The 12847-nt window shown below is 33.8% G+C and overlaps 2 protein-coding genes across 2 annotated transcripts; one reads left to right on the top strand and one right to left on the bottom strand.

Annotated features, from left to right (window-relative positions):
• Window positions 1-2581: 2581 nt before the first annotated feature.
• LOC117321730 (perlucin-like protein) lies at window positions 2582-6135 on the top strand. Its single transcript, XM_033876241.1, has 5 exons — window positions 2582-2716; window positions 3697-3785; window positions 3941-4037; window positions 4200-4419; window positions 4766-6135. Exons 1-5 carry the CDS (start codon window positions 2662-2664, stop codon window positions 4794-4796), a joined length of 492 nt encoding a protein of 163 aa, XP_033732132.1. The 5' UTR covers window positions 2582-2661; the 3' UTR covers window positions 4797-6135.
• Window positions 6136-6613: 478 nt separating this feature from the next.
• LOC117321731 (perlucin-like) lies at window positions 6614-11226 on the bottom strand. Its single transcript, XM_033876242.1, has 5 exons — window positions 11025-11226; window positions 10218-10297; window positions 9570-9663; window positions 8674-8881; window positions 6614-7175 (listed from the first exon to the last, which is right to left on the bottom strand). Exons 1-5 carry the CDS (start codon window positions 11089-11091, stop codon window positions 7142-7144), a joined length of 483 nt encoding a protein of 160 aa, XP_033732133.1. The 5' UTR covers window positions 11092-11226; the 3' UTR covers window positions 6614-7141.
• Between the last annotated feature and the right edge of the window lie 1621 nt (window positions 11227-12847).

Genomic DNA, 12847 nt, shown 5'->3' with positions numbered 1-12847 from the left:
TAGAAGCTGATTAAATGACACAACGACTGAACATCCATTCGATTTGCCTGTTCAGTTTTAAGTGTATGCAACAACTATGATCATAACAGGATAGCTTCCATTGCTATTGGTTAACGGTAGCAGTAAACTGAAACGTATTTTCATATACATATTTGAAGGGTTCAAATATATACAGAACATATAGTCAATTCTGATATATTCAATAACTGTCTATAAATATCACGTCAATTGCAGACGAAAAATTGTTTAGTTTTGCGGATATTAGATTTCGGAATTGGTTTGCACGTATTTATTGAAACAACATTGACTTGACCATATGTTTGTTAAAAGAGGTTTACAACACAGCTAAAATATACATGAACAGAGATAATAGACTGTATTACGAATATTTACTAGGTATTGTCTTTAGTGAAATATCCTCAGCTAAACATCGTTAGACAAAGAATACATCCAAAAGAATATAGTTATTCAACAATGTATCTATGTACACTAGTTGTCTAAATGTTGTTATCCCCACCAATGCCTGTTGAGATTTGCCGAAATATTTTTTTTTAAAGGAATTACGGGCTGTTGATATTACATCGAACAAAAAGCATTTCGTTTCTTCACAGGAGCGAAATTAGTGGTTTATAAGATTTATTTTGTTAAGTGGTTGTTGTGTTAGGCTGCATATATGCTCATGCATATTAAATTACCATCTGTGAATACATTACCGTTTTCTTCTTTGCTTTATTAGGCGACTCCTCGATCGGACGTGAAAAGGTATTGGGTCACCTTCCGACATATTCGGATACCCACGGTTTTGTTTTGTTTTGTTTATTTTGTTTAACGTCCTATTAACAGCTAAGGTCATTGAACTTTTGCCGATTTATAGTGCTACTTCACTGAGGCACACTGCCGCAGACACCCAGCAGGACACCCCACCCGGTCACATTATACTGACAACGGGCGAACCAGTCGTCCCACACCTTATATGCTGAGCGCTAAGTAGGAGCAGTATCTACCATTTTTAAAGACTCTGGTATGTCTCGGCCAGGGGACAGAACCCAAAGCTTTCCTCACAGGGGCGAACGCTCAACTTAAGGCCAAAAGTGAGGCATTGTCAAGGGAGACATTAGGAAGAAGAAAGTTGTTCAGAAAGAAAAGAAAAGATAAGATAATAAATTTAGTCGCCTCCTACGATCATGCAATGGGGGAAGCAGGTACAATTCTTACGCCCTACCTGCAGGGCACACGGCTGATTGCATTACATTATGCTGTGGTGAAGCATACTAGACTATACCGATGATGCCTTTCCGACCACACCATTAACGGCTCACTTGTCGGATGGCTCCAAGAACACACTACGGCTTTCTCCTCCATTCATTGCCTAATAATCAACCCGTTTTACCTCTAACTTCAGTATATATTTCTTCTTCATATCTGTCTTATATGTAATAAAGTCTTCAATGTCAAATTTTTGAAACGTCTGATATCATTTTCCTGTTTCCTATAACCTGTAGATGTTATGAAAACTTTCTTTTGGTGGTTAGTATGTATGTTAACAGAAAATACATATCTACAGAATTGATATTGTTGTGTTCAGGTGGGGTTTTTTGCTATTTTAACAAAAAATATCGGCGTAAGTGGCAGAAGGTTGTATAGCGTTTCGAGTACGTTAGAGGATCCAGAGGTATGTTTTCAACCCTGGAAAATATGAACGATTGTTGCCCTCTGATGCATTTTCGTGTAATTAGACAAACCAATTCAAGCAACATGAAATCATTTGCTGAATGTCTTAATTTCAAACTTAGCTTACATTATTTCTTTAGGCATATGGTGTTTTTTTATAATGTCCATCTGTAATTGTCTATAGTATTTCGGTGCATCGTGAAAGTTGAAAAAAACTACAAAAAATTTTTTTTTTGAAAGAGTTTAAGTTCTACGTCATTGTTGCTCCTCTAAATGATCAACGACGATCTCATTTTTGGGATATCACGATTTCGTTGCGTGTCGCTATAACACATTATTACGGAGCCCCTTGACTAACATGTCATACACTTATTTCATTTCAATATTTCGAAATGTTATTTCGTTTTATCGAAATAATAATTCATTTATCGATATAACAAACATTTCGATAAGTTCTACGAAATAAACTTCGATAAAAACGAAATGAAATTTCGATATAACGAAATATCATTTCGATAAAAGAGTGTCGCATGTCAGTCGATGTGCTCCGTACAATAGACATTCAGATATAAATTTACATTTCTATTTATCTCTGGGCTTAACATTAACTTTCAGTTATTAAGCTTGATTTTAGACTGTGATATAACTATTTAATTAGTTGTTAAACGAGTATATAATTCCAGCACATTAACAAATAAACAAAACCGTTTGATAGTTTTGCTGTAGCCACTGTCATATGTACAGGTCTGTGTTGAGATGTTCAATCCTCGATAAAAGGTATTTTCCCAACCCGTGTAACGACGTACAATTTGAAGTTTAAGGTATCTGTTCAACGTTTGAAATTACGCACTAAATGTTCATAGTTCATATCATTGAAATAAGACAGTGAAATGAATTGTAAATCTTATCTACTTGGAATTCGAACTATCATTCTTATCACTAAATCTAAGGACAGTCTTTGGTGCCCTGCATATTTCCTAAACTAGTGTGATGGATAAGCTACATATCTTAGTTTTTGCAGTTACATTGATAATTCCTTATTCAGGTAAGTATATTGATATAGTGTTATTGGTAATATAACATGGCATTATACACAGGTAAATTCAGTGTCCGTATGTTTTACTATTATACATTGGACATGTATAAAAATGTTGAAGACCTCATGTGTTTTCTTATTGTCTGATTTTGAGGACAATTACCGTTGCTGACGTTGTATGTTAAAGAACACATTCATACATGCATAATTACTCAGATAACTTCACATTTTAAGTGCCTGATTAGATATAATTAATGTTGATGGCGAGGATTATTTAGGTTCCAATGTATAGATCATATACAGCTCTAACTAGTGTTGTGCTTTTTCTGGGCCGATTGAATTTAAGATATTCATGAAATGACATGACGATATAATATTATCATGTAGAATGTAAAAACCCCATTCTTTTTACCACCATTTCACTGACATGATGATGTCCGGTCTGTACATTGTGGTCTAAGATATAGATAAGATAGTGAAACATGAAAGTGTTAATACTGTCGGTCCACCGTGGTGTGGTGTTTCCCATGTTCTAGATAACTAATGTAGTAGTTATATTCTTGCAGGCTGTTAAAAAAACAAATTTTATTTCGTTTTGCTGTTTTCGCATAACGCATTCAAATAAAGAATACTGCATTCGACGAGTCTCGAATTAATAGATCAAAACATGGATACATCAAGTCCTCGGTAGAAAAAAATGCCGTGTCCTTTGAATCCTCCTATAGATATATTGATGATGTGTCATATTTGAATAAAAATATTTGAATTTACCCCGTAGAATCAGGAACACTACATATACTTCAATATCAGCCGCATACCTTTACTAAGAAGGCAGTTTACAGAATCATCGAATTAATGTTTTTCAAATCAATCTAAGGATTTTAATACCACTAGTCAGCCATGTTATGTATACTTTTTATAATTTGTAAGTTGCCATGTTTTCCAACATCTATTTTTCACATTTCTTGAAACAACATGTCTATTTACAGGCGCCGCTCAGTGTAGAGCTGGATGGTATGGTTTCCTGGACTCGTGTTACTATCTTTCTCATGGACTCGCAACATGGGTTGAGGCCAACGTAAGTTTAAATTTGCTTCAAGCTTACCTTCTGTTTTCCTAGAAACTCAAAACTACAGACATAGTAATTTTACCGGTATATGAACAAACGTGTTGGTTAAATATTTACATACATAATAATAACGTATGGAAAGGCAATTCTTATATTGGTTGCAGGATGTCTGCAAGATGCTCGGAGGGTTCTTGGCTAGGATAGAATCAGCCGACGAATTAACCTATCTGAAATCTGAATTAGGACATATACATCGACATGGTAAGCACATACTAAGATAACTTATAATACATGTCAGTATTTCTAATATCTGAATACCATATGATTTATAACATTGATACTGCAAAATATCGGTAACACTTTCGTAAGCCTTTGTTGGCAATTCAATTGCAAATAATATGCTGTGGAGCTATTCTGCTTTAGATGCTGATCAGCAGCTTTATTGGATTGCTGGGAACGACTTTGAGGTAGATAACGTATGGAGGTGGATGAACAATGGAGAGAAAGTCTCTTTTCTGGATTGGGCTCCTGGAGAACCTAACGCTGCCGAAGACGCCAACTGTTTGGACTTGTGGGGAGCACATGAATTCCGTTACGCCGACAATAATTGCGAAGAACACCACAACTATGTGTGCCAAATAAAGTAAGCTTCTAAGTTGTGAGGAAGCTCACTTTTTTTAATTGAAAATAATTCATGTTAAAACTCTTAAATCTTATTTCCAGTCAAAATGCGTTATTCGAAAGTAGATTGCAATAGATATTTACTACAGTAACATTATTATCGTAGCGAACTATAGGATATCAATTTGTTTTACTGAAGATATTTTATGTGAGCTTAATGGCAAAGTGGGCAATCTGTGTTTTCCTTCAAATAAATGGTGCATGCATTATATTATTTAGAGTGCTTCAAATGATAGATGTATGCTAATGTAACGCATTACATATATATTAAGATTTACGGGTGTTTATTTTGTATCTATTAATTGCAGGGATACTGAAGGGAACCAACTAATTGGTTAACGTATGGAAATAAAAAAGTAATTCATGTAAATGATAACTGGTACCGATGTCATTTTCAACTAATAAATTTCATTGTGAAATAAAGTGTTGGAAATACCTCATCTTCAACTATATTTTACAGTTTATTCAATATTCCTCAAAAGTTAACATCGTACATATTATAGTTATATGATAAGGATGGAGATATTGACATTGCAACAAGCAATCGAACGATCCAGAACTTTCTTACCTTTTTTAAGGAAGAGATCGCAAAGGTGATTCACGCAGAAGTTGAAAAATCATTGTTTTTCGGAGCATTTAAAACCTTCGTCAGACTGTGAAGGATGTAACCAGATTTAATGTTAGAACAGGAATTATTCACAAGAATACTTCAAATACTGTGATCAGGGGGTAATAAGAGATATATCGCTTCGAAGGAAACAACCGTTACCCCGGTGAATAGAGAGGACTCGATCTGGGAGAGAGGTATTTCACTGAACGGTAAGAAGTGTCTGAAATATGAACTCTAGAGTATGACCTGTAACAAATTTATTTTCAATTCTCGATGAATGTCTATAGCCAGTGATCGCCCGTTATTTTTCTTACCGCAGATGGATTATATTTCTGATTACTAAATTCAATGGAAACACTACAATGTAGACACGTTGCGTTGGGGTGCGTTAGAAACTGTCGTGATTTCTAACGCATGTCACCGCTTAATCGATAGTGATGTAAACATTACTTCAAGTCTTTAGAAATATACATATGTTGATGAAATATACTTTTATCATTTACTATGTTACTTATTCTGACAAATATATCTAGCAACACTGTCTTTTTAATAATTCAAGGTTAGAGAGGTGTTTTTTTTGTTTTTTTTTTGTTTATTTTTATCTCTTGTTTTTTTTTAAATTTATTTTTATTAAAATTTAAAAAGGAGGTCATGAAGGTCAGCGGGTCCACAAAAGTAGTACCGATGAAAAGGAACGCATTTGTCGAGTACATAAGCTGTACCATAATTAGTATTCGGCGCATGCGTATTCATATAAAGAAAAGAGAAATCCTTTGTTTACGCCATTTTGATCATAATCAGTTTTTTCATCAATTTAGTGCCTGTTGTCAATTGTATTAACCAACCCACATGCCAACCCATTCAATATATATAAGTAAAGTGTTGTGTTTAAATGATTTAATTTGTGTTTTAGTTATGGCGGATTTTTACATCTCTACTTAGGCGAAATGTAATGTAACTTACTTGTGGGGACAAAACTTTACTTAGAATTTATGCTTTGTTATGTAATTGGTTTAACTGTTCTAGAATTATCATTAAAATGTTACTTATGGTGGCCATTTCAATGTCTATATGTATTTTGTTATTTTTAAGTTTGAGGAATAGAATTAGTATTTAACCTAGCTATCTGCGAACACCGACGATGCAGACGGCGACGACGACGGAGGAATAGCAAAGCTTCCTCTGACATCGTTTCGAATGTATGCATGGTATTGTAGATCGACTACACTGTAGGGGAACGAGTTATCTTTCTCCAGATAAATGTCCGAAAGTGACAGTGCCTACATCAATTGGTTCAGACGAAATGCATACTGAAACGATACTGCACATTCCACCAATCACGTGTGCATGGCGGACACTGTGTGATTAAATGTGATAAGATATGGTTATTAAATGGAAATAAAGAAAGCCATGATGTTTTCTATAACTCATGATTTAAATGTTAAAGTTTTGGTTCCTAATTTTTCTCATTTTGCTTGCATTTGCCTCACGCACATAATCCTATAACCCGAAACGGAGATTACTATGTTCATAACATAACGATCCATCACGACTATAACAAAAATATATTTTGTAAATTGAAGGTTAAATCATACGAGTAACGCACGTGCCTTCCACTAAGTCACCCAGGATCCGATTCCTCGACTTAACGTTCAAATGTATGAAAGTCACCTGTCGGTTTTCTCCGGTTTCCTCCCACAGGGAGACCTCACTTTCCGCCAGGGTTTAGAAAATTGAAAGTAGTTTGGTTCTTGAATTTTGTTATTAGCAATCTGTGTTTCCCTTTGTGTTAACATGTATTCAACGACTATATTTTCAATTTTGCTTTGACTGATTGAGAAAGGTAAAATAAAACCCTAGCTTTTCTGCAACTCGGATTAAAATAATAATAATTTGGATGCCCTGCCGCCTCTTGATATTACTCTTTAATTTATAAAAAAATATAATCCTCTTAAATTTGTATCTGCTGTTTTTAGTTTCGTCTCATTAAATACAAAACGTATTTTTCACAATCGTTGAAATATAAAAAAAAATTGTTTTGAACAGCTGAAATATCCCGGTAATAGCAATATCTCTATCCAATTACTTCCTGGCCGTCCACGGTGGCACTGAAATGGAAATGACAATAAATAACTAAAGGAATACATCAATAAATAAATAAATGATGAAATATAAACAGCAAACAACAGGATAAATCAATTGTGTACATATAAAGGTATTTCCACCATATAGCTGTTACTCTTAATTATGTGAAATTATGGTAGCATTGTACAGTAAAAATGCCCAGTTCTGAAAAAATCAGGTACAAGTTTTAGATATGTAAATATAGCCAGAGACCGATATATTACATATACCAAAGTACATATATTTGTAATCTATACAATAATTATAATTTTAATACAGCAGTGAAGGATGAGGATTTTTTCCCCACATTTTTCACATCTATGAAAACGATGGTAACCATTTTAGAAACATTAAAAACTGCAAAATATCATGATATTTGACGAAGAATGACACAATTCCCTTCACAATTATCTAAAATCAATTTAAAATATATCTCCCAAATACAGAATTAATTTTGTTCTGCTCGTGATTAAGTATTTCTGCTATCTAACCTTGTCTGCTACATACTTTCTTCGCTGTAGGCAAAACTTAATTTCTGGTTTAAAGAGAACTCCCCGAACTTAATTATTTACTGTATGTTATAACTAGTGACCCATCCCTTCATTCGCTCAAATGATGTGAAATTGATATCAAATTTAAGTTTGAAGTTTTTTCTATCGAATGAATGCTGTTATTATATAGGTATAATGGCATATAAGAGCACACGGGTACTCGAAAGACAGTAACTCTGACATTTACTGTGCACTGGGGAACCCCCACCTAGGGAATCCCCGCCTTTTTACACCTCGAATCCTTCATCATTCTATTAGCAATAGGAGTGTACATTTTTTTGCTTTTCAAATCTTAAGACCCTACCCTTTATTCTCGTATATAGAAAGTACCCATTTCATATGTTATTTATTCCGGAAAACAGCTACAAACCTAAGAAATACATTTTCCTCGGGGACTTGGTTGAGGTAAAACACCAGCTGATTGGCTGATTTAGTTGTGTGAGTCATAAACAAACTTTTAGAAAATCCGGAAATTGATAATCCGGAACCAATTTCTTTTAAACAAATGTGAAGCCTGTATATACTATTTGATAATGAATATACTAATTATGATAAAGATTGTTTTCCCATTGTTATGCATATCATAATACAGGAGTAATTTGCTTAATAAAAAAATCTCCCATGACCAGCCTCTCCTACTGTAGTCTGCTACCTATATTTAACTATTCGGAGTAGCATATACATACGATTTTGACTTATCAGGTAATCCAAGCAATTTGTTTTCAGTACAATAGACTGGAACTGTCTTATTGTAGTTATCTAGGCAAACCAATAATATCAGGGCACTAATTCATCAACTGTTCAAATAATCATAAATGCATTCAATATTCATCCATATTAACGCTTGTACTCTGTTACGGGATTAATTATAACATACTGATCATACTAAGACTTAGGGGACCATCCATATTATTAGGCAGAAATAACATACCTCGTTTCGCAAATGAAGTTCCAGACATGTCGACATGCTTCATCAGCCCATTGATATCCAAAGTCTCTCCAAAGAGCTAGGCAGTTTGCATGCGTTGCCTCGTTTGGGTCATGACCTCCCCAGTTGGTATAGGTGATTGTGTTACCACTTGCTGCCCAACGCCATACATTTTCTACCTCAAAGTCTGTGCCATCTAACCAGTATCCCACTAAAGTACAGAGGTTTGGTTGTTCATTATTTCAATACATTATCTCTATCTTAAATGTACAGCTATACGGATGGGAGGGATAAAGTAAATATTTAACTTATTAATATCTTAAAAAAAATTATGGACTTAACGAAACATTGACCAAAAATCGTTTTGATATATTTGTTTTTATTGATGCGAATTAAAACTTGTGAAACCTAGATAAAGAACATATACTTATATTAATAAAGGTTTCGTTTTCTGTTCATGGTGATGAAAGAAAAAAATGTGAGCAATGAAAAACTATTACTTATCATGTCTTCTTTGTTTTTATTACGTAGTAATTCAACCATTTATTCGCTATTTTTCACCAAAACGAACGTGCAATTACCTTTTAAAAATGGTAATCTTTAATATGCAAGCTATCAAAACACCTTTCCTGTGTATCAAAGTGAAATAAAATAACTAAGGCAATGATTTTTTTATTGCTGTGAAGTTAAATCTCACATCATTATCAATTTCGTTGTGAATGTATGTGTTTAACTTTGTGTACGTTAACATGAGTGGCAAAGGTCAAAGGTCGGATCAATTTGAAAGTGGTTACACCATGATGGACAATACATTTAGTATTCACAGAGAAAACAGGCAGTAAATGTCGGCAAATATCTATGGTTGTTGCTTATATATATATTTACATAATGAATATTACCAGCATTCAAACGATGTGCTTCTGCCTTCAAGAAGTTATTCTCAGCAGCTGACTCCACAGTGGCCAAACGACTGTGCAGATCGACACAAATTATCTGAAATATGATGTAACTTAGATATTGACAAAGTAAAATAATTATAGAAACAAAAAGTTTAAAAAAATATTTTTAAAAATCTGTGTTATTTATGTATCATAACAGTAGCATACTAGGCGAATTTAACGTTTGTATGACAATGACACAATGGCAATTAAATGCCTCTCCAAACGTTTTAAATATGGTCAGGATGACAGTGGTAATCAATAGTCGATGATGTGTCTGCCATTTGCTGTTTTAATCGGATATCATCACGTGACTATGACGTGATCCCCATCCTTGCCCATTTTGTACAACAATATAGTTTTTGTTCTTTCCTTGCACTCTCAGTAAAGTCATACTTAGGGCTATTCGCCCGCGGTGGGTACCTGCCATCTTTGTTATGACATATAAACCAACCCAACGTTAATGGACATTTTTTTAGTTGAGTAAGTTTTATACGTTTTGAGGATTTTTACCAATAATAAGTGCAAATCTCTTTCTTTTATAAAATTCTTTATAAAAGAAGAAGCATACTGTCTTTCGTGATTTCAATAGCAATTCAAATTACTTACCGATGCCTCAGCCCAGGTCTCCGCGTCTTTTGACAAAAAGTAGCAGGAGTTTTCAAATTGTATCCATCCGTTTCTGCACCCTAATGATAAGGACAAACGTTGTGACATAGGAAGGGGCAATCACCCTCAGAATTTCAGTTCATAATGAATTCATTTAAAGGGGGATTATGTGGTTTTCTTTGCTTTCATTGTTTATCATGATAAATACATGCAGTTTATATATTTAAACTTACGTTCTCCATAATAAATATACATTTGTGTGTACTTCTTCCATTACTGTCTAACTCATATTTAATTGAGGTTTGAGAAAATCAGTGTTGCACATGATCTTTCTTAACCTAAATATTAAACTAATTGGTAACAACAGTTAGTTATATGATTTTCTATCAATCGGAAGTGATCCGGCACTTCCTGCCATAATTTTAAATCGACATGTGTTGTAGTTAGCTATTAATTCTGAAAGGCCGGACAGATCTAACAGCGACAATATCATTTGTCGTTGTTTTTTACTGTTATCATGATGTTCAAACGGCACAGGGAAGTGAAACCTATACAGAAAGGAATACATTTTATTATGCATGTAAATTTAGCCTGATTTCATATATGAATATTTTCTGATTTTCCCCCCATACATTTGTCTTAGTTGACGTATTCCATTCACCGGAAAAATAGACAGAAATATAATGTTATGATATAGATTTAGAATACGTGGCATTTTACCCTAATTGTTGATGGTTGATATCTCGTCCCAAATGGATGCCTCGATAATTATGCACCATTTATTCAGATGAATATTTCGTCACTTACCTTGTATTCTTACTGCTTGAACTATTAAACAAATCCAAAGTACAGTAATTTTTTGTAACTGTTTCATGATTGGAAATCCTTCTCTTTTAGCTGTAAGCGTACTTATGATTGTGTTATATTGTATGCGACTATCTAGTTTGGAACTGCAAAGAAAACGGCGGACAAAACGTGATATGATGTCGTTGACCTCGTCCAACTTCGATAAGATAACGGTAATAAAAGGTTACAAAAGTGAGGTCTGCCTAACGACTGCTTTACATTTAAAGACCACGCATCGGTACATTGTTTGTTCCCTTAGCTATTCAACCCAAATTATTCGATGATGCATTTGTCTAAATAACCAAATACGTAACTAAATTACTAAACTGAGAACGAAGATTGTCACAAAACAGTAAAACCTAAAATAATTTATTAAACGAAATAGGATAGTTTGAACCATACAATAAGCACAAAAATATCTAAACAGAAAGTATACCGCAGATTATATTGATTTGAAAGCATTTTGTAAATGGCTTTTATGTGTGTCGCCCCAGAAACTTGTAGAAGGGAACAACCAACCAATTGAAAACATATATTTTTGAAACAGCCCCTGTGTATAGAAAGTTGAGCCAAGGATAAAATGTCTGGCAGCCACTGATAGGTAACTATCAATAAGAAATGTTGATAGAAATTTCGTTAGTCCGATTGATTTTTTCCCAAAAGTTCAGGTAATAATAATTAACAGGTAAACATTTAAGATTTTTGAGACTTTTTACTGCGAAATTCACCAATTTTCTAAATGGCTATTCTGGAGAAAATTTGAGCTTAAGGACCCAACTTTTTTTTTTCAAGAATTTGAATAAAATACTCCAAAACGTTAACACTAAAGTCTATGGGAAAACATATATATTACATGACCGGTAATGACTAAACAAATCTTGAAACAATTAACCCAATATACCCCAATCATACTTTTCTTTTGATATTACTTTTTACATTTCCTTCTACGATTACGTAGTAAACAATTTCTTGGTCCTAGATACAATGGACAAGTCATTTTCGATATCCCCACGTATACATGAAGGATCGTTTATAAGTTAAACCTTGAACACATCGCTTTTCAGTGTACTACATTACGAGGTCTTGTGTGTATCATTGTTAATTTTCTGTCTCTAGTAGTGATGAGTTTTGGAACTGAAACGATACCCTGCTTAAAATGAGTTATAGAGGCAGTTAGGGAATAAGTTGGCTTTATATAAGGGTTAGGAAATTTTATTTGGATATAGCGTAAGGCAAAGTATTTTCTCAGTAATTAAGTTATTCGTCAAGGCATAGTGAAATTGTTCGAATTACAGGAAGCATAAGCAAATTAATCGGAGCGTAAGTTGGTAGAATACTTGATAGATACATGTAATTTGGTGACATATTTTGGATTTTGAATTGAGTCGTTACTTGGTTTTGTTTTTGTGGTTCTGATAGTAGTTCCCGTCCTGCTTCAACATAAATTGATTGCTTTGGTGTATATACTGGTAAACCGGTAACTATTCGAGCTGCAAATAGATGAACATTTTCGAGAACAGTCGTCCCAGACTACAAATGAAGTCGTATTAGTTTCATAGAAGCTGATTCAGCAATACAATCAATATAGCAAGACCTACTACTATCATTTGATTATTAATTATGATGTTGAGTAATTGTTAAAATTTTAGACAAAAATGTCAGATATATTTCGTCTTTTTGCAAAGAAATAAAGCAGTAGTTTTGTCGGCAATAACTTTCATTAACCATTTATGAGACATTTTTTTTCTAAAATTGTTATATTGTGATAAATAGATGCCTCAGTA

This window comes from Pecten maximus, chromosome 2 (genome assembly GCF_902652985.1).
Source record: "Pecten maximus chromosome 2, xPecMax1.1, whole genome shotgun sequence".
Lineage (NCBI taxonomy): Eukaryota > Metazoa > Mollusca > Bivalvia > Pectinida > Pectinidae > Pecten > Pecten maximus.
Note: the sequence above shows the minus strand (reverse complement) of the source record. Positions and strands in the feature narration are given on the sequence as shown.